The sequence below is a fragment of the Sorex araneus genome, chromosome 6 (genome assembly GCF_027595985.1).
Source record: "Sorex araneus isolate mSorAra2 chromosome 6, mSorAra2.pri, whole genome shotgun sequence".
In the NCBI taxonomy this organism is placed as follows: Eukaryota; Metazoa; Chordata; class Mammalia; order Eulipotyphla; family Soricidae; genus Sorex; species Sorex araneus.
Window position 1 is genome coordinate 79,351,266 of NC_073307.1, and position 27,195 is coordinate 79,378,460.

A 27,195-nucleotide genomic window follows, 5' to 3' on the forward strand; every position below is an offset into this window, starting at 1 on the left:
CTTTTGTAAGTTTGAGCACTCTCCTAAACAAATTACAAGTTACCCATTAACACACTTGTTAAGTATAATTGAAATTGAGACAGTTTAAAAATTAAAGAGGAAGTATAGAGTTGGAAACTTCTAGTTGTCTATCCCTATTCCCTCTTGCTGCATAGTATCATGCTAGGTGAAATGAGTCAGAAAGAAAGGGACAGACATAGAAAGATTGCACTCATCTGTGGAATATAAAACAACAGAGTAGGAGACTAACACCCAAGAATAGTAGTATATAATACCAGGAGTTTGGCTCCATGGTTTGGAAGCTGGCCTCACATGCTGGGGGAAAGGCAGCCCGGATAGAGAAGGGAACACCAAGTAAAATGTGGTTGGAGTTTCCGCACCGGAAGGAAGATGCATGCTGAAAGGAGACTAAAGACTGAACACGGTGGCCACTCACTACCCCTATTGCAAACCACAACACCCAAAAGGAGAGAGAGAACAAAGTGGAATACCCTGGCACAGAGGCGGGGTGGGGTGGGGCGGGACAGGATTGGACGGTGGGAGGGAGACTGGGTTCATTGGTGGTGAAGAATGGACACTGATGGAGGGATGGGTTCTCGAACATTGTATGAGGAAAACACAAGCCCGAAAATGGGTAAATTTGTAACTGTACCCTCACAGCGACTCACTAATTAAAAAAATTAATTAATTTTTAAAAATTTTAAAAATAAAATGAACAAATGTCAATTCCTTCACTGTCACTGTCACTGTCATCCTGTTGCTCATCGATTTGTTCGAGCGGGCACCAGTAACATCTCTCATTGAGAGACTAATTGTTACTGTTTTTGGCATATCCAATATGCACGGGTAGCTTGCCAGGCTCTGCCGTGCAGGCTCAATACTCTCGGTAGCTTGCCGGGCTCCCCGAGAGGGGCGGAGGAATCAAACTCGGGTCGGCCGCATGAAAGGCAAACACCCAACCACAGTGCTATCGCTCCAGCCCATCAATGCCTTAAAAATAAAATAAAATAAAATATTCTAAAACAGAAAAAAAATTAAAGAGGAAGGAGACTAGAGAGATAGTTCAGCAGGTAAGGATTTGAACGTGGCCTACCCAGGTTTGAACTGAACATCTCATATGGTCCCCCAAGAACCACCAAAACCAATGGCAACACTGTAAAAATGAAATTGAAGCTAGGATAATAACCATTGCAAAAGCTGAATTTGGTCCATACATACATGCTCAAGATTAAAACAAATACTAGGAGCTGGAGTGACTATCACTGTAGGGCTTTTGCCTTTTATGCAGCTGACCCAGGTTCAATTCCCTGACATCCCATACTTCCCAAGTCCTGACAGGAGTGATCCCTAAGTGAAGAACCAAAAGAATACCCTCACACAGCCAGGTGGTGACCCCTGCACTCCACAAAAGAAAAAAAAAGATAAAAATCAATACTAGAGGGCTGGAGAGATAGTAGAGTTAGTAGGGTGCTTGCCTTGCATGCAGCCAACTTAGGTTCAATAATAATAATAATAATAATAATAATAAATGAATTAAAGAGAGTAATAAAGCATGAGGAAAGACAAAATTGTCTTGGTTTTTGAAAAGAAAAACAAAATAGCTCTGTAAACATTGGACTTTTAAATTTGATATTAACCCATAGCACAATTCTACAATGGTTAATAAAATATTTATAAAATATAAAATATTTCATGAACATTTAGAAAGTAAGTAGCTAGCACCAATAGCCTATAAGAGTTCAACCAAAACAAGGCAAATCAAGTTAATATCATGTTCTCTTTTGAGGTGAAAGCATTATAAGATGTGTCGGGAGAGGAACTATTGAAAAATTACCTATGTACTTTTGCTATTGAAAAACCTCTTCAGTTACAGAGAGATAGTACAGCAAAGGTTTTTAAAGTACTCAAAAGGTTTTTAAAGTACCAATTATATAGGTGACACTAGACTATGAAATCCTAGTCACTTGCATGCTGAATTATGAATGAAAAATATTCATTTGGATGTTGAATCATGAATAAAAAGTATTCATGAATGAAAATTATTGCAGACAGTAATGATATAATAAGATTTAAATAAAAACAAATATCAAGTCTTATCCTGTATAAATTTTCAAATACAAATATATAAAGGTATCTATAGAAACATTTGAGTAATGCTAAAATAATGAACGCATGAGTAACCCAAGAAATCATGACTTGATACAGATCACAAGAGACCCATAGATTATATTTCTGGTGAAACTCTAGTGGTTTTTTAGAAGAGTGGAAATCCATTGAAAAGTAGTTTATCACCTGTATGGAAGCTTGATTAATATCTGCTGTTCATCTTCTGAAATCTAAATGTCAGAAGAAGTGTGGAAAAATATCAAGGAGTGAGTGACCTAGAAACCAAGAGGGAAATTGGAAAATAAAATTATGAACACAAGAATAGTTCCCTAGAATATATGAAACTTCTTTCAAAGGTTTAAAGAAATATTCTTTGAAGAGAAATCCTACAAATCTGTATATTCTAGGTGACTTTAGAAGAGAGAAATGGGAAAAGTATGTAACCAGCAGCCTGTAAAGTTTCTGTAACCTCCCTGGAAGTAACAGGGACTGAACTTTGAAAGCAGTTAGATGTTGGTTATAATTTTCTCCAAAATAGCAAGAGGAACACTGTTCTGGAATTTCCAGCATCCAAGCTTGGAGTGTATAGTTTCTTTTTTTTTTTCTTAAAAGCTCTAGTGATAAACGTCCAACATGAATGTGTTTAATACCAGTGATTGTGCATTAAAATATATAAATAGTTAAAGCTGTAAAATTTTGTTAAATATCACAAAGTGTAATCTGTGATCATGTATTTCTTTTTATTTCTTTTTATTCTTTTTATTCTTTTATTGAATCACCATGTGGAAAGTTACAAAGCTTTCAGGTTTAAGTCTCAGTTATACAATGCTCAAACACCCATCCCTTCACCAGTGCACACATTCCACCACCAAGAATCATGGTATTCCTCCCCCCTTCCGCCCCACCTTCCCAGCCCCCCACCCCGCATGTGTAACTGGTAAATTTCACTTTACTTTCACTTTACTTTGATTAAATTCAATAGGAGTGTATAGTTTCTATTCCTTTATTAAATTGGATTCTTCTTCTCTCATTTTTCTTCTTTCTTTGGGGAGTTCCTCAATAAAATACAGTTTAATAGATAAAATTAGGATAAGTTTCTGTGCTTGACACAGTAAATTGTCTGTCTCTGCATACCTGCATGGTCCCATGAAACACGGGAAATGCCAAAATACTTGCAAACTGTAAGAGGGAGTCTGGTGTGTAACTTATTTATAAATGGTTACCTTATGTGCAACACCCATCATCTAATAAAAAGCATGGGTAGTGGTTAAATTTTCAATGTCAGATAGTACAGAGGGTAGATTTCTAGCACCACCGGGCTTGGCAAGTGCCATGTGAATGACCCAGTAATCTCCAGCACCACAGGGTTCAAACAGCAAAGCATCCTCAGGTCCTCACATTGAGCCTCCAGTCCAGTTGACTAAGAATCTTAGGTAGGACCCAGGGCCTCCTGAGCACCACATGGGAAGGCCCTTCTTCTTAAACAAGTTTAGTGTCTGGTCTCCTACATTTGAACTCAAACTCTACCATTCATTTACTGTGTCACCCAAAGTGACCATGAGAAAATTAGCTGACTACCTTAGCCCACTGATTTTCCATCTGCAAAAAGGAGCTGTTGTGAGCATTTACACAATGGGGCAGTTGGGAGTTTGGAGTGAGTGAAATAAAGGACAGAAAACACTCAGGACAGTCTCCAGGACATAGGAAATACACAAGTTAGAAATTTATTACAATTTTGTACAGTCTTTTTGATTGCTCTGAAGAGTCCTGGTTACTGATTCTGAATACAGTGTGATGTTAACTTGATTGACATAAATATATCATTAGAAGGAGACTTGATCACCTGAGAATAATTTAAAACATAGGCAACAGTGCAGCCTGGAGCAAAAATCTGGGAATCTAGGACATAGTTCCTGCTGAGGTTAGTCCTGTCTTCTCAGGTTCTTCTCCCAAATCCACAATCCGGATGGTGTTTTCCTTCTTAGAAAGCCAGAAGGCAGGGTAGACAGGCTCTGAAAACTTGCAGTCAAATCTGTGAACCAGAGTCATAGCATCAGCCTCTACCCCATAGAAGGAGAGGTTCCCTCCCTGGAAGTTGACATATATCCCCAGCCTCCGGAAAGGGCTGGCTTTGAGAGGTGTCTCTGAGTCACTGTGCCAGGCTGTGTACTCCTTCCCATTCCAGTGGAGGCTCCAGGAAAAATTGTTTCCAGAAATGCAGCTGTTGCGTTCTTCTCCTTTCCGGTCAATGCCTTTACAGGTCAGGCCAACATAGGTGCCTGCTCCAGAAAGCTCCACCTCAAAATAGTACCTGTGCAGGTATAGACTTTGTTGGGACAGCACCTGCCGCCAGTGCACAAAACGGCTGGGGAGATCTGGGTAAGGATGCTCCCAGGGTGTGGTGTTGGTGACCTTGCGATTATCCTCCTGCAGCCGGAGGTATCTGTGAGCAGTATCAGGGTCAAAGGTGATGTCACACCCATCTGAAGAGATGTAAAAGAGAGAGTGGGCAGGTCAGGAACTGACATCTGATTCATACAGAAAGGTTCAAATTTGAACAGCCTCCAAAGTATGAAAGAAAAATAATCTCTATTCTTTGCCAAAAACAAGCAACAAAAAAACATGAAACTCTGATCATTTCTTTCTTTCTGAAGGTCAAGTTGCTTGGCACTTGCTTTATTATTAGTTTAACCAAATAAGAAATTAAATTTTCAGACCAAGAAGTTAGGTCAAAGAGCTGGAATGCATGCTTTGCATTTGAAAACCCCATGTTCAATCCCACACAAAGCACATTTACCCCTACGTGGTGTTATGCCTCCCACCCCCAAAACAAAAGTTTTTAAAATAGAAAATCCTTTATATCCTTTTTTCACTCATTAAGGAACTATTATACCCAGTATTGTCCAAAGTTTGAGAAAATAGGCACTTGTATTACTACATTTGATTTATTCATTTAAAAAAATATTTGATCAATATTTAGTAGTGAGTTCTCAAACATCCCCTATTCTCCTCCCAGTTATAGAGGATGACAGCACCACTGTGCATGCAGTTCTTCAAATAACATTCAAAGTTACCTCTGACAATAATTTTGCCCTCCTCATTTCCTCATCCTCAATACACACACATACACACACACACACACACACACACACACACACACACACACAGTAGCAAGTGCTGTAGATTCGATCCACATCTTTGCAACTGATTCTATGCCCTCACCTAAGCCACCATCAGGTCTTGACTGACTAATGCAATAGATTCCTCACTGGTGGAATTTCTTTCTCTGGTCCCTTCCCAAACCTCTGCAGTGTTTGTTTCAAGATATAGATTAGTGAGTATCATAGTACCCTTGTTTAAAACCCTCTATTTCTGCGATGAAGCAGTGACTCCCCCTGCCATCCCTTCCTTCACCACCATGCTCCAGGCACACAAACTCAGACTCACTATGCTGAGTCCATTCAGGAATCGAGTGCAGACTATTCCTTCTATGATAGTCACCCTAACCTATGTCTGGGTGATATTTACTGATCTTTTTAAGTAACAAAGAAGTCATGTCCTCAGAGAGGTCCTTGTCTATCAGATACCTCAAATCACTTTCTCTAAAATACCCTGGCATTTGAAATGTAATGGTACTCACCATAATGTGTTATGATTCATTATTTATTTATTTGCTTAATGCTTGTCCTCTTAATATTTAAGCTCCACATTTTACATAGGACTCCAGCCTATGGTTCTAGATCAGAGTAGATGCTCAGTATATACTTGAAAAATGAATTATTTTATTAAAAGCTCTTTAAATTATCTTAGTTAAATCCAGAGTAGTTCAAGCTCCTTACACATTTATTTAAGAGAATTGTAACTAGTCAATGAAAGCATATTGTGGCAGAAAAGAACACAGCATTCTAAGAAGTCAAAAGTAAAACTGGATGTGAGCTGAGGTCCTTCAAAGGTATGAGATCTGCAGATCTGTGTTGGTAAAAATAATTCAAAACGGCATCAGAAATACTTTGACCAATCACCATATCCTTTGGAAATATTTAGAATCCAAATAGAATATATTCTTATCATCTAAAAAGATCCAAGACTCCGAAGATAGATGATTTTGTGTCTTGCGACAAGAAATATTATAATTACTTTTATCTATCAAGTGGCTAGAAAACTAACATTGTGTTAATGAATACATTTAAGAATGCCAGGGAAGACTATCAATGCTTAAAATAAAAAGAGCTTAGCTTAGAAAGTGAGTCCCACAAGTCATTAAAAGTTGAGCTACAAAATCTTTACAGTTGAAGCTATCTGAGTTTGTAGAAAGCAAAAACAAGACTTTCATAGCAGAAACTTATAACAAGATTGAAAGGGATAAAATTTAATATCACACATGAAATAGTCATTTTAATGGAAAAACTATGGATATGGCATGATATGTTTAACTTTATTTTAATATTAAGATTAAAAGACATTTTGAACAATAGCAATAGTACAGTAAGCAGGACATTTGCCAGCTGTCCCAGGTTTGATCCCTGATATTTCATATGGTTACCCTGAGCCTGCCAGGAATGTTCCCTGAGCATAGAACCAGGAGTAAGTCTTGAAAACCACCAGGTGTAGTCCAAAAATCAGGACCAAATCATTTAGTGTTCAAAACCACAAATTATCTAAAAATCAATTTAACAAAGGATGTGAGGCCTAAACCATGAAAACTATAAGTCACTTATGAAAGACATAGAAGTAAACTCTAGAAAATGGAGGGGAAAAAATTCTGTGTTCATGATTTAGAAGAATCAATGTTGTCAGTATGACCATCCTACCTAAATTATTATATAGATTCAATGCAATCCCAAATTCTAATCTCGTTCTTCAAGAACCTAAATGGTCAATTATAAAGCTTGTATGGGATTATAAAACACCTGGAATAGCCAAAGCCATACTGAAAAATAAAAATTGGGACTCATTTTATTACCTAACTTGAAACTATGCTTTAAAGTTAGAATAATCAAAACAACATGATACTGAAATAAAGAAAGTGTCTATGACCAATGGGTTAGAATTGAGTACCCAAAGAGAAATAGTCAGACCAGTGATAAACCAATTTTTGACAAAGGGTTTTAATGCATGAAATGTATAGCCTCTTCAACAAATGGTGCTGGGAAAATTAGATAGCCACATGTAAAAAATGAAGTTGTATCCATATCTCACACTTAACATAAAAGCCCATTCATAGTGGACCACCAACTTGGAAGTAAGAATAAAATCCTTAAAACATGTAGAGAAAAACATAGGCAGAATTCTCTAAGATATATACCTCAAAGGTCTTTTCAATGATATGATTCCATTGACAAAGATAAAGGAAACAAAGATAAACAATGGGACTATATTAAATTAAAGAACTGTGTAGCAAAAGAAATGCAGGCTAAGCTAAAAGACATGTGACTGAATGCACTCAACACATTAGATAAAGGGTAAATATCATACACACACACACACACACACACACACACACACACACACAAAGAATCCACAAAGACCAACAACACAAAGACCAAAAATCTTTTTTAAAAATGCAGAGGTTAAATGAAAGTGCTCACTTATCATTTGTTATCATAAAATTTCAAGTTAAGACGACAATGAGATACCATCTCCCACCAGTGAGAATGGTACAAAATAAAAAAAAAACTGTAAATGATCTATGTTGGCAGAGATGTGGTAAGAAAGAAACTCTCATCCACTGCTGTAGAAATGTTATCTGGTTCAACTCCTATGGAAAACAGTATGGAGATTTATCAGAAAAGTAAGAATAGAGCTTCCATAGAGCTAGCAATGCCACTTCTTGATATCAACCCCCAAGACATAAAAACATTCATTCCAAAAGACATATGCACACATTATTCATTGCAGCAATTATATATATGTATAAGCACATATATACATTCCCAAGAGTCAGCAACACTGCAAATAGAAGATCCAAAGTGCAATAGCTAAACTTAAAGTATGCCTACCAGGGAGGCAGGTTTGTGGTGGGATGTATGCCTGCTACATAGCCAGGCTTGGGGAATGGGTAGGAAATGGGAGACAGCAGTGGACGGAAGATTACACTGATGGTGGGATTGATGTTGGAACATTGGATGCCCAAAATTATGAACAACTTTGTAAAAACATGGTGTTTAAATAAATTAAAATAAAATAGAATTGAACTGTGGCACTGTGGCACTGTCGTCCCATTGTTCATTGATTTGCTCGAGCGGGCCTCAGTAACGTCTTCACTGTGAGACTTGTTGTTACTGTTTTTGGCATATCGAATATGCCACGGGGAGCTTGCCAGGCTTTACTGTGCGGGAGGGATACTCTTGGTAGCTTGCCGGGCTCCCCAAGAGGGACAGAGGAATCAAACCAGGGTCAGCTGCATGCAAGGCAAACATTCTACCTGCTGTGCTATCACTCCAGTCCAGAATTGAACTATATATTGATATAAAATATGTGGATTATAAATATATGAATAATATAATTTTGTATTGTGTATAAATTATATTAATTATAAATATGTGCGTATAATTTATGCAGATTTGTATAATTTATATAAACCATAAAATATATAGAAACATTGGTTAATTCCATAGACTTGTCAATGCCATGTATTAATATAACAATGAGCTATGCAGTTCTGGCCAAGACAGACTTGGAAGAAAATAACTGGGTAACTGACAAACAATTTTCAAAAGTGCCAAAATTATGAAAAGCAAACATATAGTATTGACCCGTTCCTTAAAAGGTATTGATAATATGGAAGATATTAAGAAGATGTAGAAATATTGTAATATTAAATAAAACTTTTGGTCAGAAAAATAACATTGGTGTAATATTTGGTGAAACTTGAAAAAATCACGTAGATTACCAATGGTGCTTATGTAATGTTCAATCCTGATTTAGATCAATATACTGTAACTATATAATACTGGTATATAATATAGAAAGATTTATAAGACGGTGTGGTGTTATTCTTTGTTTGTGCATGTGTGTGTGTGTGTGTGTGTGTGTGTTGTGTTTTGGAGCCACACCTGGCAATGCTTAGGGTTTGCTCCTGGCTCTGAACTCAGGAGTTAATCATGGTGATATGGAATGTGAGGATTGAACCCAGGTCGGCCACATGCAAGGCAAGCAACCTACCTCCTATACCATCTCTCCAGCCCTGAGATGGTACTATTCTTTAAGCCCCCATTAATTTCAGCTAGAAAGTAATCTATTCACAACTTACATTGGAGGAACTGTTGCCTAGTAGTGGGCTCAGGTTTTGAAGTTCGATACTTGTGCTCCACAATAGCAGATACTTGAGTTCTGATGTCATATTCCTCTAAAACAATCAGAGTTATTAATGCACACCTTCCCTGGTGATCAGGATAACCTAGAACACTGAGCTTCCCAGCCACCCTCCGTGGACTTCCTGGGTGAAGAAGGGGCTGGGGTCTCATCATGTCCCAAAGAAAAAGTTCAATGGATCACATTCTTCTCATATACTTAAAAATACAGATCAAACAACCTTGGAAACTAGTCAGAGAAATTCTAGCCAGTTACAGAGTAAGACCAATTCACTTTCCCTGAATCTCTATCATAAAAAAATTGTCATCACAATAAATATTCAGCAACAAGATTTGTTTGAGCATTTTTTTAAATGAGATGCTCTTTGACTTAAACAATGTACTATATGCCACATCTAAGATTCTCACCTTCTTTGGCAAACTCCTGGAGATTTTTCTTGTAGTTTTGTAGTAAATTGATTAAGTGTTCGGAGGAATCCATGATGAGCTTGCGGATTCCTGAGAGCTTATCCATGAATCCTATGTAGACACTAGGAAAGGCACTATCCTCCATGTTCTTAAATTTGCAGTACTCCTGTAGAAAAGAAAACAAGGAAAAGCTTGCCTTTTTCTGTACTTCTTAAACTGAGCTGCTCTCTCCTTTTGTCACTTTCTTCATCTACAAATGAGTGGATGCCATGGACTAGAGAGATAGTACAGGACCTAAGGACCTGACACACAGCCAACCCAAGCTTGATCCCCAGTAGCCTGTCTGGTTCATTCTTGATTTCCAGGATTGATCCCTGAGTATTGAACCAGGAGTAAGCCCTGAACCCCCAATTATGAACCACTATCAGATTTTAGTGGTTTGTTGGTAATATACTTCTTACAAACAAACTGTATATAAGGAGTACAGTTTTCTGTAAAAAAAACATAGAAAACATTCTTTTGTTTTTTAACTGTGAAAATAGACTTTGAAAAATTAAGAACTAACAATTGACCAGGGATAGTCCCAGTACACAAAATCCATTCTGCAGACCAAGAATAAGAACACATTTTATGTGAAGAAACCAAATGGCAATAACCTATTTACTCCTTGTGTGTGTGTGCAAATGTGTGTGAATGAGAAGCTCATGCCTAACTTGGAAATCAGTAAATAAATCCTCAGAGAGGAATGCTGTCATGTTCTTGTCATTAAACCAATACAGAATTGTCTGTAATTCCAATATTGTGCTTTGGGGCTCAAGTATGACCTTAACAAGCAATAGAGTTATCAAGAAAAGCTTCTTTAAGATATAACATTAATATTCAAACACAACTGAGTAGAGTTGAATACAGCAGGAAAAACGTAATATTGGAAACAGTGGTACCAAGAAGTTTAGATAGATCAAGGGAAGAGATTGTTTGGTGTAGGGAAATAAAAGATTCAAATCTGGGAATGCCGACTTGTCCAGCCTTTTGGAAAATAATATGGGCATTCCTTAAAAAACTAGAAATTGGGCTTCTATATGACCCAGCAATACCACTTCTAGGAATATATTCTGAGGGTGCAAAAAAACAGTAGAAATGACATCTGCACCGGTATGTTCATTGCAGCATAGTTCATGATAGCCAGAATCTGGAAACAACCCGAGTGCCCAAGAACAATTCGACTGGTTAAATAAACTTTAGTACATCTATACAATAGAATACTATGCAGCTGTTAGTAAAGATGAAGTTATGAATTTTACTCATAAGTGGATGGTCATGGAGACTATGATGGCAAGTGAAATGAGTCAGAAAGAGAGACAGACATAGAACAATTGCACTCATTTGTGGAATATAAAATAACATAATATGAGACTGACACCCAAGGACAGTAGACACAAGGGCCAAGAATATTACTCCACAGTTGGAAGCCTGCCTCATGAGCTGGAGGAGAAGGCAACTGAGGTTAGAGAAATGATCACTAAGTCAATTATGGTTGAAGGTATCGTTCGGGATGGGAGATGTGTGTTGAAAGTAGATAAAGGATTAAACATGATAGCCTCTCAGTATCTGTATTGCAAACCATAATGCCCAAAAGTAGAGAGAGAATATGGAGAAAATTGTCTTCCATAGAAATAGAGGGAGGGATGGGATGGGAGAGAGGGATACTGGGGACATTATTGGTGGAAAATGTGCACTGGTGAAGGGATAGGTGTTCGATCATTGTATGACTGAAACTCAAACATTTGAAAACTTAGTAACTATATCTCATGGTAATTCAATTTAAAAAATGTAAGAATAAAGAAATAAAAGGCTCAAATCATAGACCTGATAGAAAGACACATGTTTTAGTGTCTTTATAATAGTTTTTGTGTAATACATGATAAATGTGACATTTTACATCATGTGACATTTTATATGAGTCGGAGGAAAGGATAGGCTATTCGATACATGTTGTCATTTCAATTAGCTAAAATTTTGTGGGAAAAGAACCAAGAATAAATAAGTTATAAACTAACTATATATTATACTTATAATAGTTTTTATACTTAAGTTATAAAATAAGAAAAGAATTTTTTTTAATTTCTATACATTTGTTGGTAAGAGATCTTGGACAAGCTCATGACAAAAGTCATATGTTCATGCATATTTTCTTTGTTTTGATATTAAAAAGCAAAGAGTCTAACAGAAACTGATATATTATATATAGAATTGTCTTTATTTTTCATTTATTATAATGTTAACTATGGTCATCTTTGCAAATGGATATGGATGGAAATGGATAATTGTTTATCTTCATTTTTTTCTGTATTTGACAAGTCTTTTTTCCAAATAATTTTTTAATTACAGGGATCTTTAATCAATTTACAATAAAAAATTATTTGTATGTGAAACTATAGTTAAAGGATAATTGGAAGTTATTCGCTTTAACCTTATTAATAGTCTAATAAATAAGGAAGATTAAGTAACTTACTAAAAACTACATAACCACTTAGAAAAAAATTTACACTGAACCCAGTGCTTTAATAAACCCTGCTTTATTTTTTTATCTTTTTGGCTTTTTTAAAGAGAAATCTTATTTTGCATACCTATTATTATTTTAAGAGTACATATTTAAAATTATTCAAAGTATATACTGTCATATCATAACCAACAACATAATGCAAATACTGATATTTTGACCAATCATGACAATGATTATGATTCCTATCTTAAGTCCTTCCATCATATCTCTCCCTTTCTTCTTTTTTCTTTCCTTCCTCCCATCCTTCTTTTCTTTCTTATTGAGGTAATGTTGATTTACAACATTGTGAAAGTTCTAGGTGTACAGTTTAACATCTAGAACTTTCACAATGTTGTAAATCAATGTACAGTTTAACATAATTATATGTTTAACATAATTATATGTTAAACTGTACACCTAGTACTCCATAATTATAGCTATTCTATACCTGTCACCAATATATATTTAGTGATATTACAGTCTGGTTATTTCTTAGATAACACATCCTTTCATATTCTCGGATCTAGCTCTAAATCATACATGTGGCTTAAGGTATAATGGCTGGCACATCATAATGAGAAGTCAACTCTCCTCTATGGGACCTTCCTCAACCACTCCAATACGCACAGCATTTTTTCACACATTTGTGAGGCCAGTCATAAACTGACAATTTACAAGACACATTTATCAGGTGTCAACTTTCCCATTCTTTCCCCACCCACTGACTTCTCTAACTTCTTAATAAAGAATAAACATCTCTCAAAGACAGATAGCCTCCTTGCCTGTCAGATGCAGCTCCTATCACTATAATCCAAGCATTCCACACTCTTTCTTTAATAAAGTAGCCTGATTCTCCAAATCAGTCATACTTTCTCAAACTTTTCTGCTTTTCACATGCTATTCTCGCTCCTGCAATAGCATCCTCTCCTTGGATATTACTCATTTCCAATTTCTCCACTCTAAGGAGTTTTCCCTTCCCTTATTCCTGTACTCTGCTGAATCAAGACCCGCGTCTCTCTCTCCCCACAGTTTCCTAAACATAACACTTACCAAAGTAGAGCTCTATTACCACAACAAAGTAGAGCCATGAGTCTCTCAGAGTAAGACTGACACCTGTTATTAGGTTGCATGATTATCTCTATGTACACCCCTTAACCCCAAACCTGACTATACCTCCAGGAACACGACAGTATTGCTAAGGGCAGATATTCTCTCCAGCTCTTGCTTGTTCTTCTCCATTTCAGCACTCCTGTGCTCCAAATGAGTTTTGATGCCATTAGCCTGGCTCAGGGCAGCTTGCTCCTTCTCTTCTAAGAAGAGCATCACGTCAGCCTGGGCCTTCCTCATTGCAGCAAGGAGTTCCCCAAATTTCTCCTCAGCCACCACTTTCACCTCTGACACAGACACCTGGGGGATTAGTGGAGTAAAGAAGAGAGCAGTGTAACAAGGAACTTGTTAGTGAAGTATCCAACTTTATCAAAGTCCATCATAGAAATACAAACATGAGGGGTGGAGTGATAGTACGGCAGACAGGGCATTTGCTTTGCATGCAGCTGACCCAGGTTCAGTCCCTGGCATCACATGTCGTCTTTTAAGCACCACCAGCAGTAATTCCTGAGTGCAGAGCCAGGAGTAACCCCTGAGCATCTCCAGGTGTGCCCCCCACCCCCAAAGGAAAGAAATACAAACATGAGAAACCTGTAAATTAGGAGCCATTTTCCATTATAAATGGAAACTTTCTGTTTTTTGCTTTTTGGGGTCACACCCAGCTATGCTCAGGGGTTACTCCTGACTCCACACTCAGGAATTACTCCTGACGGTGTTCTGGGGACCATGTGGGATGCTGGGGATTGAACCTGGGTCAGCTGAGTGCAAGGCAAATGCCCTCCCCACTGTGCTATCACTCTAGCCCATAAATGCAAACATTTTACTCCATATGAATACCAAGTTTGTATGAGAGAAATCCAACAAATATCACATGTTAGTGATATCTTATAGAAGTCTTAATGGACCCTGCCAAAATAGAACAATCTTCAAACTCTTCCTCTATAGATACTTTTTTGAAGCATTTTCAGGGGTTTTTCATAAAAAATACTACAAAATATATTATTTTGGATGTGCTTTGGGACAGGGCCTGGGGTTTGGGACAGAAACATCCCAAATATGGTAGTGGAAAGGTGTAATGGTGGTGGGATTGATGTTTTAATATTAAATGAAATCAAATATTATGAACTACCTTATGAAATAAAAAAATTTTAAAGAATACTGGGTTCTTCAAAAAAAGATTTACTCTCAGTAAGTATTTATTTACTCTTTGTTTATTTAGTCTCCTCATTTTTTGATGCGTGAATTATGTTATCTTTAAAATGCCTTCAAGCTCAACAGCCTGAACATAATTTGAGATTCATGAAATAAGTTTACCTACTAAAGAAATGCATGCATTCAATATACATAATAATTATATTTAATTTTTTATACAATTCAGTTACATGAATCAGTATTTCATGCATCTGAGGTGCACGAAATGTCAGTGAAGACACATCTATGTTTGTGTCTCTGCCAGACACAAAATTTTCACTATGTACATAGATAGCCATTTAAATGATCCAATAATGGCATAATGAGCATTTCTATGTAGGATAGAATGCTAAAATAAAAGATAAGATTACTATGACAAATAGTAACAATTTGCATGATTACTTTTGTGTATGTGAGTATTGTTTCACGATGAACTATTTATGAATTCCATCAATCAATATATTTTCCATTTACATCAATCCTAGTTTTAATAGAATTTCTTTTTTCTTTAGTAATTCTTAAGTACTGTTGCTAAAATTTCCCTCTGATAGTGTTTAAATGGGCTGGAGCGATAGCATAGTGGGTAGGGTGTTTGCCTTGCATGCTCGATTCCTCTGTCCCTCTTGGAGAGCCAGGCAAGCTACTGAGAGTATCCTGCCTGCACGGCAGAGCCTGGCAAGCTACCCATGGCATATTTGATATACCAAAAACAGTAATAACAAGTCTCACAATGGAGATGTTACTGGTGCCTGCTCAAACAAATTGATGAACAACAGGTTGACAGCGCTACAGTGTTTTATTTAATCCATTATAAACAATGATTCTTTGAGATATCTTGAAATTGAGGTTCTAATGACAATTTGCTCTATTCTCTTTACTCCTAACCCACAGTTCAGAGTCCAGTCTGCCTGACTCAGTCTGTACTCAGTCTGCACCCACCATTATCCCCACTAAGAGATCTCTCAACTCTTTTCCCAAGACTAAGGACACATTTGCCTGGTCATACAGAACTCCAAAGGGAGCCAAAACAACAGGTCCTCATGGGGCCAAACTACAAGGACATCTGCCTCTGCAAGGAAAGGAGTGAGAAGGGAGAATCAAAGGGTGTGGTTCCAGGATTGTAGAATCCTTGAAATTTAGAGAGAGCTGCAAAGTAGAAAGGGAAAGAAAGGGACAAGGACTTAAGAGGTCGGTATTGGGAAGAGCCTCCCTACGTTCTTATGTGTGTGATAGTTGCTTCATCACCCGTTGGCTTCCCTCAAGTTTGGGGCAGCTGAAAAAAACCAGAGCTACTAATGAATGGGATTAAGAATTGCTGAACATGAGATATTTTTCTCCAAATTCCTTGAACCCAAATGAAGAATAAAATTTAGATAGATGGTGGTTACAGTTTAAGTGCCTGGGATTAATCTCTATATTTCCAAAGCATTCCAGAAGACATCACCTGGAATAAACACATTGACACCATGGGACATATGTATGACATGGCTAATAACTATACCACTAGATAAGGAATTAGACTGCACTCACCCAAGAAGCTTCCCTTTTAAAAATCCATAGTTGACTAGGAAAATGACAGCTTGAATAATGCTGTTTTTCCCTTCCAAAGTCCTAATTCCTACTCTTCTATTTAGCCAAATAAAAAGTGAGCCTCTGAACACTAGATATCTCAACCTTTGATTCCAATAAATAGAGAAGTTCAAATCTAAGTTTACTCACTTTAATTTCTCACTATGTCTCCCCTTTACTTCTCTATTGCTCTTGGCATACTTGGTAACTTGAAAACATGGAGGTAATAATTTTTTTCTTAAAGATCCCTAATGGATAATCTTAGCATGCAGTCAAACCCAGTTCAATACTCAGAACTATGTTGTCTCCTAAGCATCAATGGTTATAGACCCAAGGGTTGCCAAGCACTGCCAGGGGTGACCAGGTAATCCCCAGCACTGGGGGGTCCAAGTTTCTCCACATCTTTAGGCTATTGCATTCAACTACTGTCAGGCTGGCCAAATATCACTGCAAGGGACCCCTAGAGACTGATTGGAAGCTTTAAAAATAAATAAATAAAGATCCTGTCCTAATGCTTGTTGATGAAATGTCTCCTGCAAATATAAAAAGAATCACAATAGATCGTTCAATCACAGTAAAGGTTTATGATAACTTGATATAAGAAATCCAGTCCAGGTACCTCCACCAAGCATTCCTTAACCAAGAGTATCACTATCAATAAGGCATGTCAACCACCATGTTGACAAGAAAAATCAGCCAGAGAAACAGTCTGAGAAACCCAAAGGTATGCATCTGGGACTTGGATGTTCAGGCTGGCCCTTGCTCTTAAGAGGAGGAACCTCAGGACTAGCTGCATAGATAGCTCTCAGCTGGAATAGATGCAGGCAGGAGATAGAGGAGATGGAAAAAGCAGAAAACAGACTCTGGTTCAGAGAAGTGTCTGAATAATGAATACATTATGACCTGAGATCCCTTCCAAGACTTCACAAGGCCACGCACAGTAGCCTTCTGACTTTTTTCCTACTTCTGTTCCCACTCAATCATGAATGAAGACCCCTATGCTGTCTGGTCACTTTCAACTTAAAATAGTAACCTTAATGACAACCACACTCAGCAAGTGATTATTATGTGCCAGGCAGAGCCCTCAGTGCTTTATGTTTATTATTTTATCCAACCCTAAGAGGTTAATACTGTTTGGATCTTCTTGTTCTGGATAAGGAAACCTAGACACGGTTAAAATAAATGATGTGCCAAAAATCACACAGCTTAGGCGCATATGCTGCCTGAGCCCATGTGCTGCTTGTGCCCTCGTGGCCGAGCACATGTGGTGCCCAAGCACAAGTGTCGCCCGCATCTCCCCTCTTGAGATGTGTACTTTCATGCTTTCATACTCTTGTGTCTAAAGCTTGGTTATGTGTAGGGGCTTCCTCCACCCTTGGAGAAGCCTGCGTTCTCTCTTGAGCGTGTTACTCCTACTGTTTTTTTCTTTTCCACTTATCCCTTCCTCCTTCCCTCAGGAACCTCTAAATAAAATCTGTTACTTCAAAAAAAATCACACAGCTTAGGTTATAACTGTCTATAAAATATAGATAGATGGATAAGTGGATACAATTCTTAGTATGCAAAGATGATACTTCTCACTGCCATTGTAAAGGTATTTTGCATTACATTTTAAGCTGTGGCTATTTACTCACTACACCAATAGAGAGAAGCAATTTTTGGAATGTATGGGTATATATGGAAAATAACTATGAACCAGAAATACTAGGTAGTCTTTCTGGTAGTATGAGCTAGAAAGGTTAGATAGTCTGGCGTATCATTGACCTTATCAAGCACCACTTACTCTTCTGGCAATTCTCAATATTTTCTTCTCCCTGCCAGGATATGGGACCAATGAGATTCAAATAAAAAGAACATCTTTCTATGAGGGAAGAAGCTAAGATTATGCATAAACCTTGGCACCACTATTCCCACAAGCTGTTCCAATAAATATCCTTTCTCCTGGACAAAAAATCATATGCTGATGTGAATAATGCTGTTATTACTAGACTATACTTGCTTCTACAATATTATAAAAAAGCAAATGCTTACCAATTTTTAACTTTGAACTAATTCCATAATAAATTCTCAGAGTGAGATTTCTCCATGGTGTAACTTACAATTTTCATTTGCTGAGAAATCCTTGATATAGAGATAGAGCCTCTACCTTGTCCCACAACTTCAGATAGGTTCAGATGAACCTTAAACAATAACTAGGTATCAAGGGATCAAGATCAGACTTACCAAAATAGATTTGTGGTTGGTTTGGAGCCTAGTGATAGCGTTTTCATTCAACTTGAGTTTCCTCTCCAGGTCTAACTGAGTGCACCGAAGTTCAGCCTAAGAAGAGAAAAGGACAATGTTAAGAATGAAGGATCCTGATACACACAGAAGGCACCCAAGAATGCTGGTACTTACATTTATCTATGTTCCATGGAAAGGATAGTTTGCCCTTGCTATCTGCTCATAAAAGTCACCTAGATCACCCAAAATAAAGGCACAAAAGATGAGCTATGAGCCATACCTTTTAAGATTGAACTCAGCACACTGACTACAATGCAGGGAGCACATGTCTTGGACTATATTTGGTTAATATTTCAAGCATTTATATGAATTATTTCATGCCATTATTACCATACTCCCATCAGGTAAATATTATTATCTCCATATTATATATAATAAAATGACATCACCTATACAAGGTCATATAGTTCACTACTGGATTTGAACACAGATTCAAATTCTCTGGTTCCAGAACAGCCTGAAATCAAAGACTAAGAGCTGATGATGGTGGTCCCAGGTTTGTTATTGAGCAGATGGAACTTTAAAAAATCTACTAATGTCTCTATACTACTATTTCTTCACCTCTGAAGGTGATAGATAAAGTATATCTAACTACAAAGTTTGAATAAGATCATGCTTGTTAAAAAGAACTTCACAGAATAGCTAGCACATTTTATGTGCTCCATAAATGTAAATAGTAGTAGTCATTATCTAAGTCATAGACCTAATTGTACCACCATGGATGCTTCCCATTATAAACCTCTTACTCACTTTTAGAGGCAGGCTGAGTTAGTCACCCCAGTTAAGACAAATGTCTGCCTAGGAACCTCAAGGTTGCCTGCTTTGTTTGTCTGTTTGTTTGCTTTTTGGGTCACACCCAGCGATGCTCAGAGGTCACTCCTGGCTCTGCACTCAGAAATTACCCCTGGCCGTGCTCAGGGGACCATATGGGATGCTGAGAATCGAACTTGGGTTGGCCGCATGCAAGGCAAACACCCTACCCGCTGTGCTGTCACTCCAGTCCCAAGGTTGCCTGCTTTGGTCCCTTGCCCAGCTTTACTCTCTTTTCTTGAAATTCTCTTAGGGCTTTCAATCAAGAAATGTGCCAACACATAGTACTTAAGTATTTGTACTGGCACTTTCCTGCTTCTATAAGGGCATGAGCCAGTACAAAAATAAATTGTAGCCTTAACTGCTTTTAATAGCTGTGTCTGCACCTAAAGCTGTGAGTCATGATGCCTAAATAAAATTCACAGGGCATGAATTAAATGTCATGGTTTCACTAAAACATCAGGAAATTTCAGGCCCCCTGTGAGGGGTGACTGCATAGGCAGACTTTCTTCACAAGGACATTCTGCAGAAGACAGGTAACTTTTGCTCTGCTCTGGGGCACTGACTTAGAGCTGCGGGAGCCCCAGTGACTGTCACTCCTCACTCCTGGTAACTGATACCCCAGATTTTGGTGAAGGGAAAGAAGAGGAATGGGAATGGAGGAGACAGATGATATGGCCTACTGGGGTCATGGGATTTTGATCTGTCTTATACATAACTCATTCCAAGGAAGTAGGAGAAACAAAAAGCACCTCGTAGTTTAAAGGTAGTAAAAACAACAGAATCCATCATAACTACAAACAGACTTACAGACTCCTAGACTCACAGGAGACTTTTCCAAGAAGGCAGCCAACCCCAGCTGAATTCAAAACCACAGGGGGATGCTCATAAAGTATCCGTGAGTACTCTCTCGGTACTCTTCACTAATCTCAACTTGCCATAAAAGGAGAAAGTACTGAAAGAGAACCTCTCTGAGTGAATCATCTCAAGGGAAGACACTCCCAATTACCTCAAATGGTGGAGCCACTTAAAAAAACCAATATCTCTGGTTATTCCTGTTTCTAGAATATAATAGCATGTCTTGTTTTAACTTTAGAGTTTCCCATGATGTCAGCCATATATCACAGGCCAGGGTGCATTGTGAAAAAGGAGGAGAGAAAGAAAACTGGACAGAAGCTAGAAAGTTAGAACAATGACTTTGCATTCAGAACATCTGATTTTTTAAAACTGGTATATATAGACAAATATTTAATTGCCTTTTTATATTAAGTACATTTTATTTTATTTTTTATTTGATTCACCTTGAGATACACAGTTCTGTAGTTGTTCAGGTTTTGGTTTCAGTCATATGATGTTCCAACATCTGTCCCTTCACCAGTGTACATTTCCCACCACCAATGTCCCCAGTTTCTCTCCCATCAGCCCCCAATCCCAGCATACTTTTATGGCAGACATTTTCCTTATCTCTCTCTCTCTCTCTCTCTCTCTCTCTCTCTCTCTCTCTCTCACACACACACACACACACACACACACACACACTTTGTCTTTTTCCTTTGCGGCATTATATCTTGCAATAGAGATACTGAAAGATCATCATATATATCATTTTACCTCCTTTCAGCACTCAGATATTGTCCAAAGTAATTGTTTCCAACTATCATTGTCATAATGGTCTCCTCTGTTCTAACTGCCCTCCTCACCCCCCAACTTGTGGCAAGTTTCCAAACATGAACTAGTTCTTCTGGTCATTGTTTCTACTATTCCTGGGTAGTAGCCTCTGAGAACCTCAAGACAGATTTTTTTTCTTGCAGGTCAATAATTTACCACTGTGGACAGCACTCTATCAAAGGGCATGGAGTTCTGCCAGTTTCAATAAAGTAATGAGAAATGTTTGTGAAAGATATGAAGGCCTACCACTTACTGACTGCATGCTCTTTGTCAAATCCTTTAACTTCTATGGGGCAAGACTATGAGAATGTGTTAGCAGACTTGTTCTTGTTACTATCTACAGACAAAATGGCATCTGAAGTTTAGTGTCAGGAGTCAAGTTTGAGACACAAAGGAGATCAGCATAGGGAACAGTAACAAGAAAATTCTAGGCGGCTTCAATTCTTAGTGCTTTTGCCAGATATGGCCATTCTAGAGAACGCATTTGGTGGCACCAGAGTTCTACTTGGATCTTGGCTTCATTCTTCAGCCAGTTTATCACATATATTAGATGCCAGTTATTTTAAATAAAACAGATTTTATCTGAAAATCTCTTAAAAATGAATTGCCTGGTACAATGTTTAAGTGGGGGGAAGGCAGGGTTGTTATATAACACTGAGTGGAAAGAATTCCTCAGAATTTCTAGGAAAAAAATATTTTTCTTGTTAACCTTGAATCATCTGCCTTTTGGTTCCCAACATATAACTAGTAAACAATGCTGCTTAACAGTTCCCCAGAGAAGCACAAATACTTGCATCTGTCAGAAATTTGACTCTTGCTCTACATGGAGACTAGTATGCATGGTCAGCATCCAGCCCTGAACAAATCTGAGGCTGAATATAGCATCCTGTCACTTCTGGACATCAAGCTCTAAAACAGGTTCTAGTTCAGACTTAGCATCAAAGAATCCTGCTCTTGACCTCACTCTCAGGACTTCTCCTTCCTTGAAACTTGTGATTTTATTTCCCAGTCCTTTGCCACTCCTGCTCACTAAGAATAGACAGTGTGGATTCATGCCTAGCCTTTAGAAATATTTATAATAAATATTTAGTAAGCAGAAGAGGAAATAGGAAAGAACCATAGACCAGGAAAATAGGAAATGCCAGAGGATTGCAAATTTGAAAATGCACACACAGACACACACAAAAACATATGCATGCATGCACACATGCATGCACATACACAGTCTTTTTCTGAAGCAGCAAACCTGCAACTCAGAGAAGGTTAAAGAAGTTAGCAGTTAGCAGAGAAGGTTAGGTGCTTTAAAAGTGAGAAGAACAGAGGCTGTGATTTAACACAGTCAAGAGTTAGATGGTCCCCTAAGCACGGCCAGGGGTAATTCCTGAGTGCAGAGCCAGGAGTAACCCCTGTGCATCGCCAGGTGTGACCCAAAAAGCAAAAAAAAAAAAAAAAGAGTTAGGAGTACATGCTTTGTATGTACCATTACACCACATGGTCCTCTATGAATAGCCATGTAGTGCTGGAAGTTTCCAAGCACCTCTCTGTATGGCTTGGATGGTCCCTGGATAAATGGCTCTGAATCGATGGGCCCTGCCGTTGAAACACCAGGTCTGTTTGGATGAGTATAGTAGTTGGGAGCCCCCCCCAAAAAAGGGGGAAAAAAGTGAGAAGACCTCCGGAAATTGGCTGAAGCAAAGAGAAGTGCTGCAGTCCCTGTAAAAGAGAACTGGTTCCCATAAGGAAATCCAAAGACTAGAATAAGTAATCAGAGAACACCCACTTCCCAAAATTCAGAGATTTTTTCCCACTAGCATAGCTAGAGACCAGGTGAGCGTCCAAAAGAAGGTGAGTAAGTTGTGCTGGGCTTTGATGCAATTTCAGCAGCTTTATGGTCTTGTGGCTGACCCTGCCCTTTGCAGTTCCTACACATAACTCAGGCAGACATTGAATAACCATCCCTAATCCTGATCCAAAGTGACCTTCAGCAAAAACCTCCAGCAGGTTTGGGCTAGCCAAAAGGAATGTTGGGCTTCTGGATCTTTTGTTTGTCTAATAACACCTGCAGAATAATCCTGTTGGCAGTTGCAGATACCTCCCCAAGATATCATGTGCTGAGCTGTGGTTTATGGCTCCCTGCAAAAAAATCTTTCACTCCTAAGATTTTATAGAATACCTCGAGTGAGAGTGCATTTATATAATTGTTTTCTAGTGCATTGTTTTCTGAGCTATGAACAAGAACACACAACAGAATCAGCAAGGTCTCTAATACAGACCACACAGCTCTTCATGAATGGACGTTATGATAAACAGCTTGAGCATGGGAGAGATGTATTGTACCCATATCAATGATTGCTTTTTAGTGCCTCTAATTGCCTTGTCCTAATTTTACCTTACATAGTTCTCTCCTAGAGTGTTTATATTTGGGGTCTCTCCCCGCCCATGCCCTATAAAACCTTCCTACAAATATCCCAAGTTTCAATAATGCTCTGGTTTGTACCATATTTAAGATTCATAATATATCAATGCTGTAACAGTATTGAACACCTCAGAAATTTTAAAAACTGGATGAGAAAACCCATGGAAAGCATTAATATCTGGCAATGTTCATGGAAAACAATTTTTCTCAATGGTATGATACTCCTGTGATCTGTTAATAGTGAGCCTCTTATTGGTTATGAAAGTAGGAATAAAGTGGCAGTGTCCCCTCTCTCAACAGGTCACTTCCAAACACTGGAAACTCTGAAAATAGTGGCTTCTAGAGTTAAAACTATAAGCCACGTGCTTCAGGAATATAGAAAGTCCCAAAATAATTCTACTAAAACTGGATAAAAATCACAACTAGAAGAAAAATGTGAAGGAAAAACCCTGCAAGCAACTACTCTTTCCAGAAACCTCTTTCCCTTGCTGTCAGGAACACTGGGCCTGGAAGTTGCCGTGTGTGGGTCTGACAGCCATATGCAGTGCAAATACGGAATAATCAAAAGCAAGAATACAAGGAATTTGAACAATGTCAACCACATTTCTCTGAGAAAAATAAAATGCTCACAGAAAGTAAAAGTATGAGAAATGAATCATATAAAGTTGCAAAATTCATTCCTAAGAACTCTAGGCTATCAAATCTAGGGAAAAGAGAGACTAGTTATTCTTATCCTATGGGAATAAAATGAGACAATGATCTTAATATTTCTCCATTATTTGCAGGACCTCTATTTGATAAGGAAGTTTTGTTTTCCCTAAATTGATATCTCCTTCACATTGTGCATATAGGTAATTTTCAAATTCTGTGAGATCTTTCACTTTTCAATTAAAAAGTGGTGTTTTGTTTTGTTCTTTTGAAAAACAAATTTTGAAATCAGGTTTTACGCTGCTATCTTCTACTGGTCTTTTGTTCAAAGAAAGGGTGGACTCAATCTTGAATTTTAACCAAGGTTTACATTTCATAAATTTCCAGTGAATGTGCCAGATCCAGCCACAGGAACATAACTTCCCTGAGCACTTCCCCCTCCTCCTTCTGCACACCACATGCAGACACACACCAATGACCAAAGGCTATATGAGGAATAGCAGGGAGCCAGCAAGTAAGCACAGAGACAGGGCACTAATACAATGCAGTTGGTACAGGAACAACAGGGATAAAAATGGGACAAGTCACTTCAATTCCAAAAGCCCAGTGAGATATTTTCTCTGGACAAAGCCAGACACTTGGACTAAATTCCTTTCCAAGTGTACTCAGCACAAAGTAAAGACAATACCCTGGTACGTGAACTCACCTCCTTCCTCTCCCAGAGAGACCCCAGTACTTGCCTCCTTGTCTCTTCGAGCAGCATCCAGGGTGATGAAGGTGTGGTCCCTGTGGTCGCCCTGGCTACACTCCTGGCAGATGCACTGCAGATCGGAGCAGCAGAAGGTAACCAGTGGGCTGTGGTGGGTAGAGCAGGTGCGGAGGTCTTGGTCCTTCACCGGCTCAGTCAGCTGATGGCTGTGCAGTTTGCTGTTCTCCTGGTGTGGCCGCAAGTGCTCCTCACAGTAATTTAACATACATGTCAGGCAGGATTTCACTGCCCGCACCCTGCTGTCCCCAAGACAGAAGTCACATAAGATCTCCTCCTCTCTGTCACTGCCAGGATTCCCTTGCTCTGCAGAGCCGCTCTTCCCTTCAGTCTCTCCATGAGGCTCCACAACGGAACCCATGGCCTTTTTTCCTGGGTTCTCTGGCTCAGAGTCTGGGTTGAGAGTGGCCAGAGGGTGAGCAGTGATTCCGAGCAGTGGCCCTGGAACTATGAGATCCAATTCAGCCATCTGGAAGACTCTGCCACCTTAGCTGTCCTTCCTCTGCCCCTTGGCCCAGAATCCTGCAGCTAAAGTCAGACAACAGAGCCACGCCTAGCTGATTGCAGCTGCTGTAAGACTTTAACTGTTTCCTCCCTCCCAAAGGAAGTTCAGTTAGTCATTACTCAGCTCAGGGCTGGGATGCCAGCCAGCTACAGTGACAAGGCAGCTAGATTACTCAGGCTCAGGATGACTGGGCCAGGAATCCTCACCAGAATCAGAACCCTCCTAAGGTCCAGCCCTGGACCTTCTAAGTTATACTTAGAAGTATAACTTCTATACTTATATGAGTCATTTGGACACTATAAGCTCTGACAAAGATCACATATCTGTGGTTGCTCTGAAGAGGATTGGAGATTTCTGAGCTCTGTTGTTAAGTCAGACCTGGTTTGTCCAGGCAAATATTCTTTCTTTTTTTAAAAAAAAATTTTCTTAGTGAATCACCGTGAGGTACATTTACAAACTTATGAACTTCCTTGTTTGCATTTCAGTGATATAATGATCGTTTACCCATCCTTTCACCAGTGCCCATTCTTCACCAATGTTCCCAGTATCCCTCACACCACCCCCACCCCATACCCCACCACCCCACCCTGCCTCTACGGCAGGGCATTCCCTTTGTTCTCTCTCCGTTTGGGTGTTGTAGTTTGCAATAGAGGTATTGAGTAGCCATCATATTCGGTCTATAGTCTACTTTCGGCATGCATCTTTCAACCCAAATGGGTCCTTCAACATCCTCTACTTGATGTTGCCTTTTCTGTCTCAGCTGCGTTTTCCCCAGTATGTGAGGCCAGTTTCCAACCTAGGGGGCAAACCTCTTGATCCTTATCTCTACTACCTTGGGTGTTAGTCGCCCATTCTGTTACTTTATATTCCACAGATGAGTGCAATCTTTCTATGTCTGTCTCTCTCTTTCTGACTCATTTCACTTAACATGATAATTTCCATGTTGATCCACTTATATGCAAATTTCATGACTTTATCTTTTCTAATAGCTGCATAGTATTCCATTGTGTGGATGTACCAAAGTTTCTTTAATCAGTCATCTGTTTTTGGGCACTCCGTTTTTTTCCAGATTTTGGCTATAGTAGACAGTGCTGCAATGAACATACAAATGCAGATGTCTTTTCAACTATACCTTTTTGTCTCTCCGGGATATATTCCCAGGAGTGGTATTGCTGGGTCAAATGAGAGTTCAATTTCTAATTTTTTAAGAATCATCCATACTGTTTTCCAAAAGGGCTGAACTAGGCAGCTTTCCCACCAGCAGTGCAAGAGGGTCCCTTTCTCCCCACATCCTCACCAACACCAGTTGCTTTTGTTCTTTTGGATGTGGGCCAGTCTCTGTGGTGTGAAATGATATCTCATTATTGTTTTAAACTGCATATCCCTGATGATTAGTGATGTGGAGCATTTTCTCATGTGTCTTTTAGCCATTCGGATTTATTCTTTGAGAAAATTTCTGTTCATTTCCACCCCCCATTTTCTGATGAAGTTGGATGTTTTCTTCTTGTAGGGTTCAACCAGTGCCTTGTATATCCTTGATATCACCTGATAAGGGATTGGGTGAATATTCTTTCCCATTCTGTAGACTGTCTTTGTATTCTGGTCACTGTATCTTTTAAAGTGCAGAAACTTCTCAGTTTAAGGTAGTCCCATTTACTTATCTCTATTTCCACTTACTTGGCCAATGGTGTATCACCTTTAGAGATATCTTTAGCTTCAATGTCGTGGTTGGTTTTGCAGACCTTGTCTTCAATATACCTGATGGATTCTGGTCTGATGTTAAGGTCTTTAATCCATTTTGATCTGACTTTTGTGCATGGTGTTAGGTAGAGGTCTGAGCCCATTTTTTTACATGTAGCTGTC

At 38.7% G+C, this 27,195-nt stretch overlaps 1 protein-coding gene across 2 annotated transcripts; it reads right to left on the minus strand.

Annotated features, from left to right (window-relative positions):
• Window positions 1-3,035: 3,035 nt before the first annotated feature.
• Window positions 3,036-25,323, minus strand: TRIM16 (tripartite motif containing 16). Of its 2 annotated transcripts, none has more exons than XM_055141233.1 (6): window positions 24,802-25,323; window positions 18,460-18,555; window positions 13,543-13,776; window positions 9,828-9,993; window positions 9,359-9,454; window positions 3,036-4,589 (listed from the first exon to the last, which is right to left on the minus strand). In XM_055141233.1, the coding sequence occupies exons 1-6, from the start codon at window positions 25,294-25,296 to the stop codon at window positions 4,006-4,008; spliced, it is 1,671 nt and encodes a 556-aa protein (XP_054997208.1). In that variant the 5' UTR covers window positions 25,297-25,323; the 3' UTR covers window positions 3,036-4,005. The 2 variants fall into 2 exon arrangements, with proteins under 2 accessions (XP_054997208.1, XP_054997209.1); XM_055141234.1 differs by having other exon boundaries at window positions 24,768-24,971.
• Window positions 25,324-27,195: the final 1,872 nt, after the last annotated feature.

Bases quoted from the DNA above. Each gene is read 5' to 3' on its own strand.
- TRIM16 (XM_055141233.1), bottom strand. From the start codon at position 25,296: ATGGCTGAATTGGATCTCATAGTTCCAGGGCCACTGCTCGGAATCACT. The intron at 18,556-24,801 runs GCAAGTACTGGG...TTCTCTTCTTAG, and splicing joins CTGCTCGAAGAGACAAGGAG to GCTGAACTTCGGTGCACTCA. The intron at 9,994-13,542 runs GTATAGTCAGGT...TCTTTTCTACAG, and splicing joins ATACTGTCGTGTTCCTGGAG to GAGTACTGCAAATTTAAGAA.